A 24,099-nucleotide genomic window follows, 5' to 3' on the forward strand; every position below is an offset into this window, starting at 1 on the left:
GCATTCGGGTAGAGAATGCTGAGTATATGGTGCAGAAAATATTTGGTCACAAGCAGCACCCTTTAAAGGACAGTCTCAAGCGTGGGAAGAATTCAGGAAAAAAATGGAGAACGAGAAATCCAGCCGAATTTTCCACTCGGCCTCTGAGTAAAAAGGGAGCAACGCCAAGGCGTACTGTCGGCAGATCACTGGCACCACAGCATCAGGTGGAGCCTCTCAAGCCTCAACGGGCAAAAAAAAGCTGCCAGAATGTGGACTATAACAGAATGAATGAAATAGAGACCAGGGTAAGCGCGCGCGCGCGCACACACACACACACACACACACACACACACACACACACACACACACACACACACACACACACACACACACACACACACACCCCAAAATAGTTACTTGAAAGTCTGGTTATAAATCGATACTCATACGGTCGCACTGTGAAAGAATAAGTTTAACGAATATGCTTAACAAGGTTAATGAGTTGGGTGAGAATATTGTTGCCTTATAACATCGGTGGGAATGAGACTGCCTTCTAACATGACTCTCCCTGTGTTCTAGTGAGATAGTAACTAACACCACAAAGAGTGTAGTAAGACTAAATAAGTAAGGTCATGCTGTTTTTGCCAGCTTGTCTACAGACACCGCAGGGCAACATATTGTTGTAAAATCAAGAATAGCCAACTGTGTGAAACTTGTAGCATCTCCCTGCCCAAAGGTGTATAAAAATGGGATGGACACTCTGTGTGCTTTGAGTGGGGCTCAATGTAGAGAATGAGTAACTGAACTCTTTCTTTATACCCCTCACTCCCGCTAGCGTTATCAAGGCTGAATAAAGAAACTGTTGTACGTGTAATTGGCTCTGCTGTTTTATTACAGTAAGGGCTGACTTTCACAAAAGGAAAAGGCAGTCAGTCCACCATGACTGTGCCAATCAAGTACCCACCCATACGACTTCTGTTTACCAGTTTGAGGTCCCGATCTTTCTGTGCATCAGTGATTCAAGTACTCATCTAGAATCATGTTCTGACAGTACCTGCCTCCATGGCACACTCAGACAAGGTTCCACATTCACTCAGATTCCAGATACCGTGTGGGTAAATAAAACTCTTCTTGAGTTCCCTTCAAAACCTTTTACCCCTAATCCTAAAGCTATGTCCTCCAACTTTAGACACATAAAATGGTGCAGTTTCCCAGTTCCTGCCCTCTCTTTGTTCCCTCCACTGAAAACAAGCCCAGCCCTGAAATGAGGATTCTGAGAAAGAAAGACTTTTAACATTTAGATTGTGAAGCTGAATCTCTGAAGGAACTTCCAATTGTGATCACTGGTGTGAGGATTAAAATTACTCACAATAATTACATAAATATACTGCTAAATGTGAATATGGTCTTCATCCGTGTTTTGATCTAGCAGATTTGTGGTGTCTGATGATAAATACGACCAATTTGATCAGAATTCAGTGAAGCGGCCACAAATCAAATATTACTTCATTAACGCTTGCCTTGTGAAACGTGTTATCAGACAATTTTAGATGAAAAATTAAGGCATGGTTTAGAAATTCAATTGTGTGGCAAGTAAAACACAATATGGGTTGTGAAGATGAAATAAGGTGAAACATCAATTGTCGAAAGTGCTCAGCACTTCCTGACGTGAGCAGGGCTTGCTGTCCCATTGAGGTGGTGATTCTGTGCGCCAGTGCGTGTAACTGAGGCTGAACTGCACTTCCTGCATTGGGCTTTGGATTTGTGACAAGGTAACTGTGAAGGTCTTGATGGACCTAATGGAATGGCGAAGGCCTTCTTGAGCACTCCTTCAAGGGACAGGTCTTAGTTTTAAGACTGTTGGGGAGTTAGGCATCAAAAAGTAATCATGGGTTCAATTACGAGGCAAGAATGGACCAAATTTCTCAGCATTTTGAAGCAGAGGCTTTCTTGTTTAAGGAGGCCTTTCAATTGTCATTGTTTGAGAAATGCATGTACATTCCTGTGTCCATCTCAACATTCATCACTCGGCTCACCTGAAAATGCTCCACCATTTCCAGCCATTACAACCACTCCCTTGAGAGTTCCAACAATGGTGTTGCAATCTGTGGACAAATTTGAGCTTTATAGAACCAAAGAACATTACAGCACAGAAATAGGCCCTTCTAGTCTCTGCCTAGACCTGCACCCAATCCACATTCCTCCATACCCCCCCCATCCATGTTCTGTCCAAATTCTTCTTAAATATTAAAATTGAGCTCATATTCACCACTTCAGCTGTCAGTCTGTTCCACACTTCCACCACTCTCTGTGTGAAGAAGTGTCCCCTAAATTTTTCCCCCGTCACCCTTAACCCATGTCCGCTGGTTTGTATCTCACCTACCCTCAATGGAAAAAAGCCTATCTACATTTACTCTGCCTGTCCCCCTCATAATTTTAAATACCTCTATCCAATCTCCCCTCATTCTTCTACGCTCCAGGGAATAAAGTCCTAACCTGTTTAACCTTCCCCTGAAACTTAGTTCCTGAAGTTCAGGAAACATCTGCATTCAGCAAAAAAGATGGGCGACTGCCTCCACTCCACCACAGTCATCTCGAAGATCAATCTTATTGATATCTTCTCATGTGGATTTTCAAAACTCTGCAAAAGGCCTGTGGATTGTGCTATTTGTGCACAGGCAACTTATGTCCTGCATGTAAGACAATTACTCCCTGCAGCCACAACTGAGACTGGTATGGGTCTTGCCTATTAAAGTGCATTTCATACGCAGTCGAATATCTAGCCAGCCACGTGAACCTCTCCCATTTCCCCCGGATTCCATTAGTAAATCCCTGCTACTTCAAGTATACAAGCAGTGTTTGTGATTTGCGACTGAGTTATAACATGCTAAACTTTTAAATCTAGGTTAGAGAATTTTGGTTCAGTTTATCCCCCGAAACATCTGTAATATAAAGTGCTATGAATGTAAACTCTTTGCTGGGAAGGATCTTCCATTAAGCTGCTCTGCCTAACCTCGCCCTGCATTAAGAACTTAATCTTGTTTTGCTGATTTAGTTTACCAAAAGAATGGAAAAGAGGAAGAAGTTGAGTTGTGGTCTGAGCATGAAGATATTTGGAAATGAATTAAGTTTCCTGGACTGCAGTGATTTGAAGTTGCAAGTAAAGCAATACTCTTTAGACATGGCTGAAATTGCAATAAGACTCTTAAAGGTAAAGAAGATTTTCATTTTTCATTTAAGTGGTGTAATATTTGATATTTTTAAGATTAATTAACATTTTCACCCGAAATATACTTTATTCACAATAAATTATTTACAAAAAAAATGTTCAAAGACTTTTTACACCCATAATAATGTCAGTCATAGCTATACATTCTCATCAATGTACAATATTACATTTCTTCTCTTAAAACACCATTACCATCACTGTGGCACCTTGTTGTTTCTCCCCCCTCGGATGGTTAGGGATTTCCCCACAGCACCCTCCCATTGGCTGCATCCCTTAGCATGTACTCTTGCAGCCTTGAACATGCCGCATTACCAGACTGGCACCTCCGTATGCTGAAAGACCAACAGGTTTCGGGCAGACCAAAGTGCCAGCAGCTCTGGATGTCTGACTCTGAAAGCATCCTCTGGGACAGTCCGCAAAACTGCCACCGGGGCTGAACCATGGCAAGGACCCTTGCATCCTTCCCCACACACTCTTTTCAAATCTGCACCACTCCAGTCCACTGCAGTCATCTCGAGGATCAACATTTAAATGTTTGCATTGAATCTCCTTGTGGCTGCTCTGAATGGACCACTGTAGCTTTAGCATAGACAGGGCACCCTCCAAAGTTATGGCAGCTGCTGCAAGTTCCCACCAATAAGCCCCTCCTTCTGGTCTCAACTATTCCATTCATTTGTTTTTTAAAATTCTCTTTAGGGTCAAGAAGTCCAGTATAACAGAAGAACAAGTCTAGCTACCGAGGAGTTGACATTTTCGTCCATTTCAGGCCTCCCGATTAAACTTGCTGTAAATGCGTCTGCTGCCATTAACATAAGAATTAAAGGGAACGTAGACCTTAAACAGTGGAAAGACTTCATCATCACTGGTTTTGTCAAGCCAAGGTATAGACTGCAATCAAATCTCACCAAATCCATTGCACTAATTTAGTTCCACAAACTGCTGCAGAAAATTGGAACTAATCTGTTTTGAGATCAGCTTGTAATTTTTTTTTTTGTTAGTGGTGGTAATGGCATGTTTTAATGCCTATTGTATAGGGACATGCCTAACATTAAACTGAACTAAGGTTAAAGCAGCAAATGCTGAAAATGAGTGGTTGCAAACTTAATTCCTTACTAACCACAGAGCTCCTATGGCATCCTATAGATAGGATCCTATAGGTGTTCTGTGGTTTGTAAGGGATTACTTAAGGTGGTATGTGAATAGGAAAAGAAGTTGAGAACCACTGCTGTAAATAGGCACCAGGTCAGGTAATATCCATGAAAAGAGACTCGCCAAGTATTTAAACATTCTCTGATTTTATTTGGATATTTTTTCCATTTCTGATTAATTTGAACAATGCAACTTTTAAAATAAGCTTGCAAGATTTGTCTGTCATTGTTAAATTGCTTTATTTTAATATATGTTCCAAATGTGTTCTTTAAATGAATTTATATTCCAGTGAAATAATAACTTCATGAGTTCAGGAGACGTCAGTTAAACATGTGACTGTGACTCTAGACCCTCGATTCATCAAATTCCAAATGTCCCCTTTGGAGCTTACAAGCTAGCAGTTAAATACACGACTTTGGTTTCAGACCAACTGATCAATCAGTACACAAACGAGTGGAATTCAGGGCATCTCAGAGGTTGCCTCTCTGATTTTTAACTGATATCATGGGTTTATTTGATCTGGTTGGTTTCTGAGCTAAAGGGACTTTAAATGACCAATTTCCAGTAATAAGTTAATTAGGATGTAGGAAGTTCTATTTCTAGTCACTTGGAATGGGACTTTGGGGAATGTTCTGAGAATTATACAGGTGGGGTAAATTGTTTTCTTCTGTTTCATGACAAAATATGAGAATTACCTAATTTTATAATTTATCCCAGATCAAATATTGCCCTTGGCAGAAAATTAATTTGTGAAAAATAGTCCTTATGTCATTGTAGAAAAATGATCAAAAATGCTTGTACTTCATTGGTTTATTTTTATTGCTGAATCTGAACAGAGGGTTTGTCTTGTAAGGCACTCAGAGTTGCTCCGGCATTTCTGTGTAGTTTCGACAATTGCAGTGCCTGCAGACTGTCTTGTTTCAAGTCATTCATTGCGTTCTGCTTTTAGTGCTCAGGTTCATGTATCTGCCCATATGGGACTCGATGGGACAGCTGGTAAAGCTGGTTTGGAGTGGGTGGCTGGAATGAGGACGCTGACAAGCTTGGACGGTGGAATCCAACTAAAGAAAGGACAAGACCTGAAAATATTTCTCAACACGCCACAGGAAACAATGGAGATTATCGATGTCAGGTGATAGCACAATGACGATCTTTACCCAAATGAGCGGATTATGGTCAGTGACCCACATTTGAATCCACTGCTGTCATTAAGGAGTATGTACATTGTCCTTATATCCATGTGTGTTTCCTTTGGGTGCTTGGCTTCCTCCCATGATCCAAAGATGTACAGGGTTAGTAGATTAATTGGACATATGGGTATATTTGCGCATTGTGGGCTTATGAGACAGAAGGCCCTGTTACCATGCTGCAATCTCTAATCTTCCATTCTGTCCAGAGCCTGGGTCGCTAATCCAGGATCTTCTACAAACTCATCAACTCCCACAGCTACTTCAACTTACCTCTTCACACCCTCTCTCCTGTAAGGATTCCATTCCTTGCTCGCAATTCCTCTATCGCGCGCGCGCACACACACACACACACACACACACACACACACACACACACACACACACACACACACACACACACAACCTCTGGTCCCAGGTCGAAGTCTTCTCTGCCATATCATCAGAGATGTCCTCCTCCTTCAAACAAAGTTGATTCAACTCAGCCCTGCGTATCCTCCATTACCTGCACATCTGCCTTGTCCTCCCTCCCCCTCCACGTGCAATAAGGACAGGATTCTGCTCACCTGCCACCGCACCAGCCTCCTTATCCAACATATCATCTGCCATTTCTGCCGCATTCTGTGTCATCCCACCACCAGACACATTTCTGCACTCCTCCCCTTTCCATCTTCCTCAGGGACTGCTCCCTCCGTGACTCCCTCACCCATTCCTCCCTTCTCACCTATCGGCCCCCTTGGCGCCTTCTCCTGTGACTGTATGAGTTGCTGCTTCTCCCTCACCTCCATTCAGGCCCCAAACAATCCTTCCAAGGATTCACCTGTGAATCTGAAGGGTGTAGCTACTGCTTCTGGTGCTCCTGTCATGGTCTCCTCTACATTTGAGAGACTAAGAGATCACTTTGCTTAGCACCTTGTCTCTGTCCGCTGCAATAGTGTGGATCTCCCAGTGGCCACCCATTTAAATCCCCCCTCCCCCCACCCCATTCCATTGGTGACATATCTGTCCATGTCTCATGCACTGCCAGACTGAGACCACCTGCAAATTGCAGAAACAACACCTCATCTTCTGCGCGGGGACCCTCCAACCGGATGGCATCAACATTAACATTGACTTCTCCGGATTCTGTTAAACCCCCCCCCCCCCACAACCATCGTCTCCTGTCTCCTTCCCTCTAGCTCTGTCAACCTCTTCCCTCTGTCCCCTTTACAGAGCCAAAATCAATTTTCACCTGTTCTCTTATTATATTAATACATTTTGTCTGTTAATCTGCACCTCTCCCCATCCTTTTCCCAGGCTTTAATTCAGATACCTAACATATTTCAATCACACCTCGAAGAGGCGCCTAGGCCTGGAACATCGGTTATTTATCTTTACCACCTATGGGCCAGCTGAGTTCTTCCAGCATTTCACTGTTTTGACTACAATCACAGCATCAGCAGGCTTTTGTGCTTCTCTCCCCGATGATTTGAAGGTCAGGTGGTCTGTATTCGGTGCCGATATCTCAGAGTGGCAATTGCTGTAGCACTTGTGTAACACCATCTATGGGGCTGGCTGAAAGGAAAAATTATCTTCCTTTTCTTCAAATAATCAATTGTTTTATTACATTTTATTGCCCTCTCTTGCCCAAAAGGGCAATGAATAGAAATGTTAACAAATTTTAATACACTAGGTTTCAGATAACACATCTTCTTTCCGAAGTATTTAAAGAAGCTCCTCAAATACAGATAGTTTAATTCAGCATCTCCAATAGATGAAGCCAGTGAATTTCTTTCCTTGTCCCCCCACAAACCATCAGAGAATGAGTAATGTTTTCATTGACTTTCTGGTAACAAGAATCTCGATTCGTTAAAGAAACAGTTTAACTTCAAGCAACTCAAGAATGCGGTTAGCTTCAGGCTATTTGTTTTGTGCTAAGTAAAACTAGAACACTCTTTATTCTCCGAATTAAGTGTTAAACAAAAGCTGTTCTGGTAGTTCAGAACAGATCCATCAGCATCTGTAATGGAGGGTCAGATTACAACATTTTAGAGATATATTACTATGCAAAAACATCACAAGGGTTTGCGTTGCTGAGGGCTTATTGTGTCCATGAATTTTTGCTGAAGTAATATTAAATTAAAATCATGTGGGATACACGCAGTCTCCGGGTTAAAAACAAGTTCCGTTACCTGGGTCTGTCTTTAATTCCTCATTTAGTTAGTCAAATGTTTATCTTAGGATATTGTACATATAACAGTTCCCAATACACTAAAACATAATAATTCAGTACATAATAATAATACGAGATATACCATATATATAAAATCAGCTGAGACAGTTCTGGAGGGATCGCGATGGTGCACTCCGCTGCTTCTTCTCCCCCCTCCACCAGGCTGCACATCCCCTCGCTCACCCACTGCTTTCCCCAGGCCATATCCGGCATAGCCTGGCAGTGGATGCACGTCACCGGCCACCTGCCAATCGAGGAGACATCACTGCGGTGCCCTGTTAGACAGAAGCAAACACACAAAACCGAAGAGATGGTACAACAGGCTTTAATCGGCAAAGTCATCCACAGAGCAGGGCTGGCTGTGGCTGCAGTAACTCTGAGTGAGGCCTCAGGAGGCCGGCGCAGGCTTATATCCTGGAGGGTGATTGACACCTGACCGGGTGGGACTTGATCCATTCAGGTCGGCTGATTGACAGCCGGCCAGGTGTTGTCCTGTCCCCTTACACTCCTGCAGGTACAGAGGTTGCTCCCTGCAGTAGGCCGGTGGTGTACCACCACAATCACACAATGCTATGACTTCAGATATACGTATGTCAAATGCTGGATATCCTTCAGAAGATAACTTGCTTCACCAAAGCTTGGCTAACAGCTATACTAATTAGAAATCTGCTGTGCAGAAACTTACTTCAGCAGATATCTTAAAGCTAGCCCAATGGAAAGTGAGCTCTGCTCGAACCGGAAGTAGACGTTATCCTCCTTCTGGTCAGCTTGTCGGTTCGTAACAACGTGTGGTTCCTAAATCAGACGTTTTCAACCCAGGCACTGCCTGTATATGTTTTTTTTCTGCATTAAGTGCCTGTATAACTTTCCAATGATCCATAATTTCTGATAAAACTTGTTTGTGGAGTTGCATGTCACTTGCCTCAATAACCTTAGGCTGAAGTGTATTCTTTCTTTATCTAGTCTGAATGGCCTGCAAGTATTTTCCATTTTTAATGAACATTTCCAACCCAAGGCACAATTCCATTCTGATATTGAATTGGTTATTCAGCCAGCTGAGAAACAAAACACACGTTATGAAATTTAACATCCTACTATTCTAACCTTTGGGTAGATTTTCACTCCATGGAGTTTGCCTGCACCTTGTTCAGTGTCTGAATCTGGTGAACAGCACAAGGTAAACCAAAGCCCTGGCACTCTTCCTAATATAGAAACTGAGGCTGATTTTGGGCATATGGTTGGGTGCATGGATCCCTGTTGCATCTCTGATCCATGATTTTATGGAACACGTTTTTCTCCTGGCCACAAAAATAAGTATAACTAATGATCTCTTGTTGGGCTCAAGTGCCATTCAGAATTGTGCGGCTGTGCCCTACAGCTTACAAACCAAGTGAATATTATTTACACATTTTGGAACTTTAGTTATGATATTACAAAACCTTCTCACAAGACCCAGAGGTGCATTACTGTTCACTCAGGCCTTACACTGAGCCAGTGTTGTAGTCTATCCCCGTTTGTTATATTACTTTTGTTATTTATACAATCTCCAGGAGAATTTTAAACCAGTGGTAAATGAAGTGACGAAGTTCACTGCATGTAGTTTAGTGTGTGAACATTAGCAAATGGTGGACGAACCAGCTAACTCTTGTTTTGTGCCCTCCTTGGATCGATTTGCAGCTCAAGGCTTTACACGGCAAATCCAGGTGGAAAGGAGGAAATTATTGGATCTCTTGATCGGACGGAAGCAAGAACGTGTAGTGAAGAAGAAAGTAAGTTGATCCACTAAATGATTTTTGGGAAAGTCGACCGCACATTGTGACCATGATTCGAAAAATACTTACATTTTTAATGATTCAAAAATAGTTTGGAAAGCTTTGCATTCCTCCCTCCCTCCTCATGTCACTGCCATCTCAACACTCCAGCACTCCCTCCCTGACTCTTCCTGTCCCTGCCTCTGCTAGAATGTTATTGGTCAGGTTTTATTTTACTCCACTCACTACATCTAAGTGCTGGTGTGGAGGGGATTTGTTGTGCAAGTACCATTTACCCCAGGCCAAAGTCTAAATAGAATGTCTTCTTCAATCTTTAAGGCATTTGTAGCATTTTAGTTCTCACAATGACTTTCAAGATGCAATACTTTTGAATTATAACTAATTGCACAGAGTTGTGGGCATCGGGGAGGGAATTACTCTTATTGAATCTTTATTTATCTATTTTTCTGCATCTGGGTATTGCTGGCAGTACTTATCGCTATCACTAGCCTCTTTTAAACTGCATCACATGGGTAGCTCTCCTGGGATCCAGGTGCGATTACTGGGGCAAAGGTGCTGGAGGGGGCCACCAGAGGATTTGGTACTAGATCTATATTAAAAATTGTAGACAAAGTGCAGAAAACCTCTCTCCAGTATTTTTCTAGACTAGGACAAGTCTATTATGAATTAATGAAGCTTCTCTGCTCTTACACCTGTCACAACAGGGACTCGTATTAGAGTAAAAATGAGACAATTTAACCTTAGACATATGTGCTCTGTGCACCACCTTAAATTGTAATAAACAGTGATGAGCGCATAATGAAGAGCTATTAACCAACTTAAGAATTGTGTCCCAATCCACATCCGATATAGTCAAATTTAAATCCTGTTCCCAAGCATTTTTAATTTTAACTAGTGAAGTCTGTTTTAAACATAACAATTTCTCATAAATAGTTGATATTAAACCTTTACGAGAAGACATTAAACTAAAAAAAAATCTACAAAATTTGATTCAGACTCTCTGAAAATCAGAAAGCTGTGATTCAAGAAAATGTCAGATTTGCAAATATCTAAAGCACACATGTCAAACTCAGGCCCGAGGGCAAAATTTGGCCCGTGATATAATTATATTTGGCCCGCAAGATCATATCAAATATGTATTAGAGCTGGCCCGCTGGCCGCCGCACCAGTATAGCGCATGCACAGCTAATACTACACATCCCAGAATGCTTTGCAAATGCATTGGCGCCAGCCCGTCAGCCTGCTAATCGCCCCCACATCCTCTCTTTACTTCCATTAGCATCTGCGACCTGTCGCCTAACTCACATGTAATAAACCCCTTACGGAAAAATGGCCAAACGAAAGACAGAAAACAGGACCTTTCAGGACAGGTGGGAGGCAAACTCTGACCCCAGAGTTTGATGAACTTGCATCTAAGAAGAGATGCCAAGTATCTGGTTTAGACCCAGGTGCATCAGAGTAAATCACAGTGTAGCAAGCTAAGCTTGGATTAACATTTTCTTTGGTTAACTTTGGACTGTTCATAGTTGAAAGATTGGATTTTCATTGAAGCAAGTTGTTATTTTTTTGACTTGTTGGCTTGTGAAAAAAAATACATTTAAAAGGAGCTTAAAGGCCCCACATCTCCATCGGGCACACAAAACTCAAAACGGTCAACCAGTTTACCTATCTCGGCTGCACCATTTCATCAGATGCAAGGATCGACAATGAGATAGACAACAGACTCGCCAAGGCAAATAGCGCCTTTGGAAGACTACACAAAAGAGTCTGGAAAAACAACCAACTGAAAAACCTCACAAAGATAAGCGTATACAGAGCCGTTGTCATACCCACACTCCTGTTCGGCTCCGAATCATGGGTCCTCTACCGGCATCACCTACGGCTCCTAGAACGCTTCCACCAGCGTTGTCTCCGCTCCATCCTCAACATCCATTGGAGCGCTTTCATCCCTAACGTCGAAGTACTCGAGATGGCAGAGGTCGACAGCATCGAGTCCACGCTGCTGAAGATCCAGCTGCGCTGGGTGGGTCACGTCTCCAGAATGGAGGACCATCGCCTTCCCAAGATCGTGTTATATGGCGAGCTCTCCACTGGCCACCGTGACAGAGGTGCACCAAAGAAAAGGTACAAGGACTGCCTAAAGAAATCTCTTGGTGCCTGCCACATTGACCACTGCCAGTGGGCTGATATCGCCTCAAACCGTGCATCTTGGCGCCTCACAGTTTGGCGGGCAGCAACCTCCTTTGAAGAAGACCGCAGAGCCCACCTCACTGACAAAAGGCAAAGGAGGAAAAACCCAACACCCAACCCCAACCAACCAATTTTCCCCTGCAGCCGCTGCAACCGTGTCTGCCTGTCCCGCATCGGACTTGTCAGCCACAAACGAGCCTGCAGCTGACGTGGACATTTACCCCCTCCATAAATCTTCGTCCACGAAGCCAAGCCAAAGAAGAAGAAGAAAGGCTATAGAGAAATATTATTTATTGAATATTTTATTTCTCATTTGTTAATGCTTCTTCTGGAAAGAGTTTAATCAAAACTATTTTTAAACATTTATTTTAATAAGAAAAAGTTTAACATTACATATGTTGAAAGAAGAGAAAACATGCAGATGTTGTCGAAAATTTTCAATCAATATTTAGTTTGGCCCACGACTTAGTCCAAGTTTTTAATTTTGGCCCTCTGTGAATTTGAGTTTGACACCCCTGCTCTAAAGAATTAAGATTAGGGCAGGTTAAATTTAGCAGAAAGCTGCTCAAATAATGCAAAGTATCCATCAATGAACAGATCCTTAAAACTTTGATTACCCTCTCTATGACATCTCTGAAAAAAGCGATTAGACACAATAAGGGCTTGAAGGAGAGAAATTGTGAAATGCAAAACATTTTCTAAACTGTTCCCAAATTATCATAGCATGTTTAACAATGGAATTGTCTGTTAAATTGGTTGAAAATGGAACTGAAGAGCCAAGAAGCACTAAAATGGAAAAACTTTGTGGGGAGTTCAGCTCCATTGATACCCATAATAGATGGTTAGAATGATTGCGGGGAGAAAAAAGGCCAAGATGTCAGACATTGTATATTGACTGCCCAATAGCAAAATCTAAAGTTAGGCAGAACTATGCCATCATTTCTCTTAGATCTCTGTGGAAGAACTTTATTAAGGCAAGAATGCTTTCCCTTCCATATGTAAGATGATATAGCTGAATCAAGAATGTAAAAAATATTTAGGAACAAAAATTAGAACAGATTGAAGAAGATAAAAATTTAGGTAAGGTATTAATTTTAATAGAATTTATACGGCCAACTGGAAGTTGTAGACAAAGATGACCATTGATCAGGGAATGCTTCATTTATTTAAACATAGCAAGATAATTCTCCTTAAAATGTTTTTTTTAATGATTCTTTGTAATTGTAATATCAAGATAGGTAAATTGATTTTTAATGATCATATATTGATGCAGGAGAATTCAACGGAAGGAGTTCACTTTTATGCAAATTCAACTTATATCCTCAAAATTGAATGAATTGTGAAAGTAATGACATCATACAGGGAAGGGAGGGAACTGGATCCAAAATAAAAAGTTAAGAGATCATCTGCACAAACGGAGACCTTGTGTTCAGTTCCTTTCCTCCATATCCCTAGGACATCTTTACACTCATGGAAACCAATTGCTAATGGTTCAATTGCCAGATCAAATAATAAAGGATTTAGTGGGCATACTTGACAAGAGCCATGTTGCAGATTGCTGAGATTGTTGTAAATTAGTAAGAATTGTGGACATAAGTACAATAATTTAACCCATGTAATAAAATCAGAACCAAAATTGAATTTTTCAAGAGTTGTAAATGGATATTCCCATTCTGTTTAATCAAAAGCTTTTTCTGCATCCAATGAAAGAATATACTCAGGAGTTTTCCTGGAGGGCAAATACATAATATTCATTGTGACATATATTAAAATTGGAATATTGGTTTTTAATAAACCCTGTCTGATCTTCAGAATAACTGATATTAGAATGATTTCCATCCAATTAGTTAAAATTTTAGCCAAAATTGTAAAATTTAGTAAAGAAACTGGCCTATAGGAGGAACATCCAGTTATGTCTTTATCTTTCTTAAAGATATGCAAGCCTCACTAAATGAATCTGGAAGTTTATCCTGTTAAAATGAATCTGCAAACACCACACTCAAGTAAGGTGTGAGCAATTCAGAAAATAATTTGAAAAATTCCACAGGAAACCCATTGGGTCCAGGAGTGTTTCCAGATTGTAATAAAGATATAACAACTGTTATTTCCTCTTGCGATCTAGATTCATCCAGTCTAATTCAACTATCTGAAGAAATCTTGATGATATTCAATCCGTCTAGAAAATTCTTCATCAAATTACCATCAATCGTACATTCAGAAGAGTATAATTTGGAATAGAATATTAAAATATATAATTTATCTCAGAATGTTTTGATGTCATAATACCTTTATCTTTATAAACCTTTGTAATGTGCCACTTAGCATCAAATCCTCTCAATTGGGTAGCCAGAAACTCAGATTTATCACCATGAATATAAAATTGACTTTTAGATTTCAAAAGTTAGCATTCAACTGGTTATGTTGAGAGAATATCAAATTTAGTTTTGTTTAATCTATTTTTTGCATATATCTGCTTTTATTTTGAGTGTATTATTGATCTATCTGCTTAATTTGTTTAATTAACTCAGATCTTTCTTTATTAGTCTTCCTTTTTTATTAGCAGTTTATGAAATGATTTGCCACCTAAGAAAAGCCTTCAAAGTATCCCATATAACTCTTTGAAGAGACATTAGTATCAAAAAGAAAGCTATTTGTTCTTCCATAAACTTAACAAAGTCCTTATCTGATAATAATAATAAATTAAAGTGCCAGTGTCTTTTATCTTCAGGAAAATTAGGAAGAGTGAATGATAATGTAACAGGGGCATGATCAGTTATCATAATACTGTGATATTCAAAAGAATGAGTTAATGGAATTAATTTATTATCAATAAAAATGTAATTAATACGTGGGTAAGTGTGATGAAAGCAGAAAAAGAAAATATACTTTCTATTAGTAGGATAAAAAAGGCCAAACATCTGAAATACCATAATCTGATAGCAAATAACTTATTAATGAGGCAGATTTATTTAATGTGGCAGGGTTAAAAGATGAACGATCTAAGATATGGTTCAACCAACAGTTGAAATCCCTGCCTAGAATAAATGAATATAAATTTAAATCCAGCAAAAACATTTTCAAAACCTCAGATCATCAACATTAGGAGCAAAAGCATTTGCGAAAACCACCATTTTATCATGTCATTTCCCTGAAACAATAACAAAATGACTGTTAGAATCCGAAACAACATTATGCATACTAAAAAGAGCATTCTGATTAATGAAAATTGATACCCCTCTAGATTTAGCTTGAAAGGAAGAATGATATTGCTGCCCCTTCCACCATAACATCAGCCACAAAACATCACTGCCATGCATAAGTGTCTCATGAAAAGATATAATTGCAATTTTAAGTTGTTTTAAATGTGAAGCCACTTTCCTTTATTTCACTGGATGATTTAGGCCTTTCACATTCCAACTGAGGAATTTAACAGGATTAGCCATGATCACTCAGATATACAAATTAAATAATAATAGTAATACTAATTTCAAAAATTCCACTGTGCAGGTGCAGAGCTAAATTTGTGTAATATACACAACAACCTCTGTGCCTGTTAAAACCAGAAAGTACAACTCCAAAAGCTGGAACCAAAAAAACTGCAACAATGAAGCACCATGGCAATGCAAAACAGAAACACCTATGAACCAACCCCCCCCCCCCACATCCCTCCAGTCCCACCCACCTAAGGCTGTCGAATAGCCTGCTAATTCAATCTAGAAACCCACTATCTTCCAGTGAGACTAGATGTTCCTGCTCAGACAGTCCAGGATTCCCCTGTGACCATTCAGGTCAACAACAGGTATACCCTTTTGGATACTGTTGACAGAGATGAGCACTCAGGGACAAGCCGAGGTGTTGATGTCTCCAGTACAGAGGCTGGCCCCCCGGCTCAAAAGGGAAGGGGGAAGAAGAGAAGAGAGATAGTGTTTGGGTACCCTTTGATTAGGCTTGTGGATAGGGGTTTCTGTGAACGAGATTGAGCTCCTGACTGGTGTGTTGCCTCCCAGGTGCTAGGGTCAGGGATGTCTCTGATAGAGTTCACAGCATTCTGGCGGGGAAAGGGGAGCAGACAGATGTTGTGGCCCATGTAGGGACTAATGACATAAAGAGGAGTAGGGATGAGTTCTTAAAAAGAGAATACAGGGACTTAGGTAGGAAGTCAAGGGTGATGATCTCAGGAATGCTGCCAGTGCCATGTGCTAGAGAGGCTAGAAATAGGAGGATGTCGCAGATGAATGTGTGGCCCAAGACTTGGTACAGGGGGGTTAGGTTCAGATTTGTGGATCATTGGAATCTTTTTTGGGGAAAGTCTAACCTCTACAAATAAGATGGGCTGCACCTGAACTGGAGGGGGATTAATATCCTGGCAGGCACGTTTGCTAGAGCTGTTGGGGAGGGTTTAAACTAGTTTGGCAGGGGGGTGGGAATCTGAATCTTAGTGCTGAGATTAGGGTAGAAAGAAACCAGGGTATAATGGGAGACAAAGTTAAAATTGGAAACAAGTCCAAATTGACATGCAGCAAAAAAGACAAACAGAGGAAAAGACCAGATAATTTGATGAACAATGGAACTATAGAGAAATCAGATACAGGTCTAAAGGTATTTTACTTAAATGCACGGAGTATTAGAAATAAGTAGATGACCTAGTTGTGCAGATAAAAATGGAAAGATCTGAGATTGTGGCCATTACCGAAACATGGCTGAATGAGGGATGTAATTGGGAACTGAATGTACAGGGTTACACCTTGTATAGGAAAGATAGGCAGGTAGGTAGAGGGGGTGGCTGTGGCCCTGATGGTAAACAATGCTATTAAATCATTTGAAAGAATGGACATAGGGATAGAAATTGTGGAATCTTTATGGGCTGAAATAAGAAATGGCAAGGGTAAAAAACCTTACGAGCTGTAATATACAGGCCCCCAGACACCAGCCAGCACGTGGACTGTGAACTGCAGATGGAAATAGAAAGAGTGTGTCCAAAGGAGCAGGTCAAGATAATTATGGGAGATTTTAATAAGAAAGGGGATTGGGAAAGACAGGAAGATGCAGGATCTCAGGAGAAAGGGTTTTTGAATGTCTAAAGGATGGCTTTTTGGAACAGCCCTCTAGAGGATCGGTGGTTCTCGATAGGGTGAGGTGTAATGAACCTGAGGTGATTAGGGATTTAAAGGTTGTGGAGCCCTTAGGAAGTAGTGATCACAACATGATAGAGTTCAGTTTCCAATCTGAAAGAGAAAAAAAATGATATCTGGTGTGACAATATTTCAGTGGAACAACGGGAATTACAATGGTATGAGAAAGGAACTGGCCCAAGTTGACTGAAGAAATAAGCTAGATGGGGGAACGGCAGATATTTCTACGAACGGTTGATATTTCTACAAGAAATAAAGAAGGCACAGGATAGATATATTCCAAGGAAAATGAAGATTATGAATGGTAAAATGATGCAGTTGTGGCTAACAAGAGAGGTTATAGCTAAAATAAAAGCTAAAGAGAGGGCAGACAAGGTAGCAAAAATTTCAGGAATGAGAAGGCTAACGTATAAGGAACATTTTCAAGGGGAAATTGATAGGTATCTAATTAGTCCAGGTATCATGGGATATGGGGACAAGGCCAAAACTTGGAACTAGATACGAGAACAATTTAGCTCAGGGAGGTTTCATGGAGCAGACTCGATGGGCCCAATGGCCTGCTTCTGTTCCATTTTCTTGTGATCTTGTGGTCAAAAGAAAAATAATAAACATTACCCCTGCAGCTCTTCATACCAAACCAAAAGAAGTCATCATGTTTAGACTAAGTTGTAGTACACATCAAAAAAAGATTGAAGACTTTTCATAAAGCTTTTCACAAATCTGTTACAGGATTTTTTTTAAATCCCATTTTGATAGAAGTCTTAACCATAAATACAATCAAATTATGTCAAATTCTTTCCCTTTTAAATTAAATCAACTTGCAATAACCACGCTTTCCCTGTGAAAGCCTTCTAAAACAGCCTTTCATCAGAAAAAGTAAATGTCATTCAAGACGGAGTGGGAAGTTTGCGAATGTACTCCCAAGTGTCATTCTTGCTCCTGCTGAGAAGAGAAGTGCGAAGATGAGTTGGGAACAGCAACGAAGGATTACACCCACGCTCGAATAGCTCCGAGATAACTTTCTTCCTGATGATCCGCTGCTTCATAACATTGGGAGAGCAATCTTCCACAATTCTAAATTGTTTGCCATGATATTGCAGTGTGCCTTTACGACAAGCTTCACGGATCAACAGTTCCTTCGTTTGATAGTGGTGTAGGGGTATAACCACCGAACATGGTGGTTAGGCAACAGTGAACAATGTGCTCTATCTCTTTCTCAAACACCGACACCATCAGGCCAGAGAAAAATTTAGTAAGAATGCCAGTTTCTGTATCTTCAGCCAAGCCCACGATCCACAGATTCTGCCATCTACTTCAACTTTCCAAATCGATAATTCTCACTGTTAACTTTTTGTTATTACCTTCCAGGTCTCTCAAATCCTTTAAAGTAGATTCTGCCGAGGTTAAACGCTCACCTTGTTCTTCTGTAGAATGACAGGCCTGTGCAAGTTGATTTTCCAATACCAAAATTCTAGCATTTAGAACTTTAAATTATCCAGCAATAAATACTTTGACCTGCTCAAGCTTAGTAGTTGCGTTTGCTAGTAGATTAGTCGGAATTTCTTGTATCTTTCAATTTTTCCTTTTTTTTCCCTGACTTTACCACTTCTTGTATCCATTTCAACTTCGATAAGAGCACAAAATATGAAAAAGACACCTCTTTGAAAGTTTTAAAAAGCTAAACAGGGGAAAAGGAATTCTGAAGGTACAGAGCTGTGTTAGAGACGACTACTCTACATCACGTCCATTTGCTCTAAACAGTTTCCTCTCTGATATGTTGGACAATCCTCCGGATAACATTCCACCCCTTGAAAGACCCCGCATCGTGTCACTCTATCCACAAACTCAGGGGGACACTTTATAATGTTATACACACAACATAATAGGATAATGCACAGAAATATGAGCCCGATGGTTGTTATCTAGTGAATTAGTGTGGTCCACCAACTTCCTATGGTGGGTTGTGTTGGTACCTCAGGACAGCTGGCAGTAGCCAGAAGGTAGCCCTCCAAAACATTGCATCAATCCATTTGCCTGGTTGAAACTCTGAACCTTGTTCACAGGGACCGTTTGCGATGAGTTCAAAGGGTTCAAAAAGTAAGATCAGGCAGCATTAGTATAAAGAGAAATAGAATTCATGTTTTGCGTCCAAGTGTTTAGGACATGACATTTTTATTCTATATCTCTTTCCACAGATGCTGTCTGACCTGCTGAGTGTTTCCAGCATTGTCTATATTAAAATCCTCTTCATCTTTGTCAATTTAAAAAGATAAATTGAACTGATGAGGTTGTTCAATTGGCAGCTGGAAAAAAGAGAAAAGGCCAAATGGCCTCCCGGAATGCTAATAAGTTAATAAGTAATCTAATTTGTTAAAGAGAAGTCCATTGATTGAACAGCTGTCTGCCTGGAACCGCTCGTGAAAGAGGCTCTAAAACTGAAGTTTAAAAATCCATGACTGCAAATACTGCATTGATATCAATTCCAAGTACTTCTTAAAGTGGTACTTGCCACTTAAAGGGAAGAAAGGAGTACTGCAGCTTCAGAATCCATATGTACTACAACACAACAAAGCCCACGAATATCATACCTTTTGCACTGCAACAGATGCCAAGGTCCAAAATAGTCTTTCTTAATCTCCCCAACTCGCTACTTCTTTTAAGACACCCCTTCAAGCTGACATTTTGGCTGAGCATTTGCTCATGTCTTTATAAAACCTCTGTGTGACGTTGTCTCAAGTTTTGTTCCATTACCTTTCTATGAAGTGCCTAGGATTTGAGAGTTGAAATGCCTTTGTTTTTGATAAAGCTTTTTTCTGGAACCTCATTTTCATTTGCCCCAAGTGTACCTGCTGCTTCTTTCAGCATTGCACAGATAGAATGGGCTGATTTATTGGGTGAAAAAAAAAGGCTTCAGAATGTCCTGATGTCAAGAAAGGTTCTAATTATATGCACATTCTTTATTTCTTGCACATCGTTGACTATTACAAGTATCGTTTAAATGATGGGATTTCCCTTGAACCGACTGAAAGTTGCTTTTGGCAAAACTGTCAAAATTGAAGCAGTAAAGAGCATAATCTCTTTTATGAATGGCTTTTGGCAAAGTATTAGTGCTGGAATTTACCCAAAGTGGTGATAGATTTGCTCATACAGTGTACATACACACAATTATAGTTGCAGATTTTGTCTTTACTGGTGGGATTTTTAACACTTATAAGGTAGAATTAATTGGGAGGATTACTGGCCTCACCCAGTTCCTACATTGAAATGAATGGAATGCAATTGCAATGAGATGGGTTATGGGCTTTCATAACTCCCTGGTAATTTTCCATCTTGTACTCTGTAAGTCTTGCTTCTCAATCATCTATCATCTTTATTTTGCATTGTTCAAAGGTACACGTAGCAGAAAGTGGAGCCAAAGAAGGCTTGGTAGAACTGAATTCTATTTCATTAAATAATTTTGACATATAATTTTAGTTTCATTGCTTTGAATTTTCAGGATCGATGTAATTGCGGTATCACCACAGAAAGCTTTTATCCGATTAACTATATGAGGGAATATGCATATTTGAATTGTTGTGGTCATTTTATCAATGAACTTTGGAAACTAACAATGGAAACATTTTGAAGTTATGAATAGGAAGTGTAATTAATATTTTTCAACATTTGTTAATTAAAAAAAATAATTCCCTGCCAAGCCAACTTCCCTTCCAGGTGAGCTGGACACTCACGTGCAACATTTCCAACCTTGCCTCTTGCATACAATGTGGTCTCTCAACATCAGCGTGACCAGGCATGAACCAGTCAAAAGCACCAACACTCTCCCTGTAATGGTTATTCCCCAGTGGCGAGCTATTTTAACTCCCTGGCCTGCTTCCACACATCCCTGTCTATCCTATTCCACTGCCAGGTCGAGGCTGAGCACAAACAGGAGGAGCAGCATCTCATAATCCACCTGAGTAACCTACAACCCAGTAGCATGTTCCAATTTCAGCTAACCTGCCCTGATTCTTTCTCCTAATGATCTATCCAGGTCCTCTCACACACATTCTTCTTTCCCAACCCCACTCCCAACTCTCCCATTACCCAGTGTTTTTCCCCTCCACTGTCTGGTTCCAACTGCCCATCGTTCACAAACTCCTCCACTGTTGTGCCTTTCCTTTCCCTCGTTGTTCCCATCTACCCATCCTTATCTGGTTCCATATTGTATTGGTTGTCCTCGGATCGAAGAAGACACGTTGAGCAGTTCATCTGTGGACATGAAGGTGACTTTGCAGTCCCAGTCTGGAACCGCAGAGTTTAGCACAATGGGGGCACTGGAAGTCCATGGCTGCTGCTTTGTGAAGCCGTTCATGGTTTTCCATCATTTTTGGCAGCGCCTGTCTTCAAAAGTGGATAGGCTGGTGTAGGCTTCATAGCAAAGGGCCCGCCAACAGAATCTATTAGCAGCCATAGCTTCTAGTTCTCATAGCTGGATGCCATAGTAGTGCAGGGTTTCCTTCACAGCATCTATGGATGCTTGCATGGATGTTCTGGAGGTCTTCTTCTGGTCTACAGTTCACTATAGAGCAACATACAGTGGTTGTCCATTCTGATGACGTGTCTCACCCACTGCATCTGTGCTCTAATGATCAGGGACACAATGCTGGTGGACTTTGTATGACCCAAGGCCTCCAGGTTGGAGACACAGTCTTGCCAACAGATCCCAAGGATGGAATGGAGGGCGCACATGTGGAATTTCTCTAGTTGTTTGATGTGACATTGGTACAGAGTCCAGGTCTCACACCCATGTAGGCAGAACTGCGAGAAATGAGGGACAAGTGGTGGCAGAGAAAGGCTGAGCAGGTGGAACACTAAGCAGACATGCATGCCACCAGAAAGTTCTTCAGTGCCATAATCTCTGTTTAGGGTCCTTCTAAATTAAGATGCTTCCCCCTTGCTGTCATTAGACAGGTCGAGCTTGATCAAAGACCAGGAAGGTCTGAAACATCGTTGGGCTGTATACTTTTCCAACCTACTCGATAGGCCGTCCACAGTTGGTCCTGATGTCTTACAGCAGATCCCTCAGCAGTCAGTCCTGGATGATCTAGACCTGTTGCCCTCTACTGATGGGATCAATAAAATGATCTTGCAGATGAATTCAAATAAAGCAACAGGGCAGGATGGTATTCCTGCCGAGGTCTACAAAGCTCTAAGCCCAAACACATTACGGGCATTCCAAGACATCCTGGAAGACATCTGAATTACAGAGGAGATGCCTGATGACATTGTGGCTCTACAAAAATAGGGGAAGCAAATCAAACTATGGAAACTACAGGGGTATCTCACTGCTGTTCATCGTAGGCAATATTTTCACCCTCATCCTCCTGAACAGACTTGTCACTGTCAAGGAAAGGAATCTCCCAGAGGCACAGGGCAGCTTTTGGCCAGAATGGAGTACAATGGATGTGATATTTGCGATGAGATGAGTTCAGAAGAAGTGGTTCAAGTAGAACAAGCCTCTTTATCTTCATTGACCTGACAAAGGCATTTGACACTATAAACAGGGAGGCTCGCTGGGTCATCCTGAGACATTATGGATGCTCAAGGAAATTTATAAAAATGATACAGCTGCTCCATGACGGAATGACAGGACATGTGCTCTGCAGTGGTGACACATCAGCTGTTTTTTACATTTCTAATGGGGTGAAGCAGGGTTGTGCACTAGCCACAGTCTTGTTCAATCTATTCTTCACTTGCATGTTGTCACGTGCTACCCAAGATCTGGAGGAAGGAGTGTACATCAGGTACCGACTGGGCGGCTCTCTCTTTGATGTTCGCCACTTAAACGCACGGACTAAGTGCCTCTACACAGTTATTCAAGAAACACCTTTTGCTGATAACTGCGCTCTTGGCGCACGAGGATAGTGATTGATAGTTAATGCTGAACAAATTCTCAGACGCTGCTACACTCTTTGGTCTGACCATCAACCCGAACAAGACTGAAGTCTAGTTCCATAATCTGCAGCTAATTGCCGGATAGCTAAATTAATGGATATATTGGAATTCTTTGAGGCTATACACATGCATTGGTTGAAGAGGAACTTGTGGATGAGGACTGGTTAGATTTCCAGGAGGCATTCAATATGGTGCTGCACAAAAAGACATCCATTGACTAAGGATGCATGAAGTTGGGGCAATGTATTGGTATGGACAGAGGATTGGTTAACCAATAGAAGGAAGAGAGTTGGGATAAATGAGTGTTTCTCTGGTGGTTAGTGGTGTGCCATAGGGATGGATGCTGGGCTCCCAATTACTTACAACGTACAAAAATGATTTGGAGGACAACACCAAGTTGCCCGTGACACAAAATTGAATGGAGAAGAAAAATGTATAGTGGACACAGTGGGTCTGCAGAAAGATATTACTGGGTTAAGTGGATGGGGAAGGGTCTGGCTGATGGAGTAGAATGTCAGTGAATGTGAGGTTGGCACTTTGGAAGGAAAAAATAATAAGTCAGACTTTTATTCAAATGATGAAAGATTGCAGCATGTTGCCATGCAGGACTTGGGAATGCATGGGAATGAATCCCAAAAGGTTGGTTTGCTGGTGCAACAGGTAATCAACAAGGGGAATGGAATGTTGGCCTTCATTGCTGGAGGGATTGTATTTAAGTGCAGGAAGGAACCGCTGCAAGTGTACAAGGTACTTTTGAGACCACACCTGGAGTATTTAGTGCAGTTCTGGTCTCCTTACTGGAGAAAGGACACATTGGCTTTAGAGAAGGTGTGGAGGAGGTTCACCAGTTTGATTCCAGTGAACGGGGTTTAGCCTGTGTGGAGAGATTGAAATGTGTGGGACTATACTCGCTGAAATTCAGAAGACTGAGAAGGGAACTCATTCAATATTAAAAGGGATAGACAAAATAGGGAGGTTGTTTCCACTGTGAGATGTGACTAGAACTTGGGGATACAGCATCAAGATTCAGGGGGGTAGATTTAAGATGGAGGTGGAACTGCTTCTCCCAGAGTGTAATGAATCTGTGGAATCCTCTGCTCAATGAAGCAATTGAGGAAGCCTCGTCATCTTTATTTAAGGCACAGTTATATATTTGAATTAAGGGTGACGGGGAATGGGTGGGTAAGTGGAGCTGAGTCAACGGCCTCAACAGCTATGATCTTTTGAATGGCAGACAGTTCAACAGGCCCATTGGCCTGCTCCTGTTTCCCATGTACCATGAAGCCCTTAGTTGCGTCCACTTTTCACATTC

The 24,099-nt window shown here is 41.2% G+C and overlaps 1 protein-coding gene across 2 annotated transcripts in view; it reads left to right on the forward strand.

The window, feature by feature from the left end:
* The window catches only part of LOC138747636 (uncharacterized), a 173,632-nt gene continuing 149,533 nt past the window's right edge, over nucleotides 1–24,099 (forward strand). For both annotated transcript variants that reach the window (XM_069907052.1, XM_069907054.1), the window contains exons 1-5: nucleotides 1–287; nucleotides 3,038–3,193; nucleotides 3,908–4,092; nucleotides 5,310–5,492; nucleotides 9,437–9,528. In XM_069907052.1, coding sequence (XP_069763153.1) covers nucleotides 27–287; nucleotides 3,038–3,193; nucleotides 3,908–4,092; nucleotides 5,310–5,492; nucleotides 9,437–9,528 — 877 coding nt within the window. In that variant the 5' untranslated portion in view covers nucleotides 1–26. The remainder of the gene's footprint in view (nucleotides 288–3,037; nucleotides 3,194–3,907; nucleotides 4,093–5,309; nucleotides 5,493–9,436; nucleotides 9,529–24,099) is intronic.

This window comes from Narcine bancroftii, chromosome 12 (assembly GCF_036971445.1).
Source record: "Narcine bancroftii isolate sNarBan1 chromosome 12, sNarBan1.hap1, whole genome shotgun sequence".
Classification (NCBI taxonomy): Eukaryota; Metazoa; Chordata; class Chondrichthyes; order Torpediniformes; family Narcinidae; genus Narcine; species Narcine bancroftii.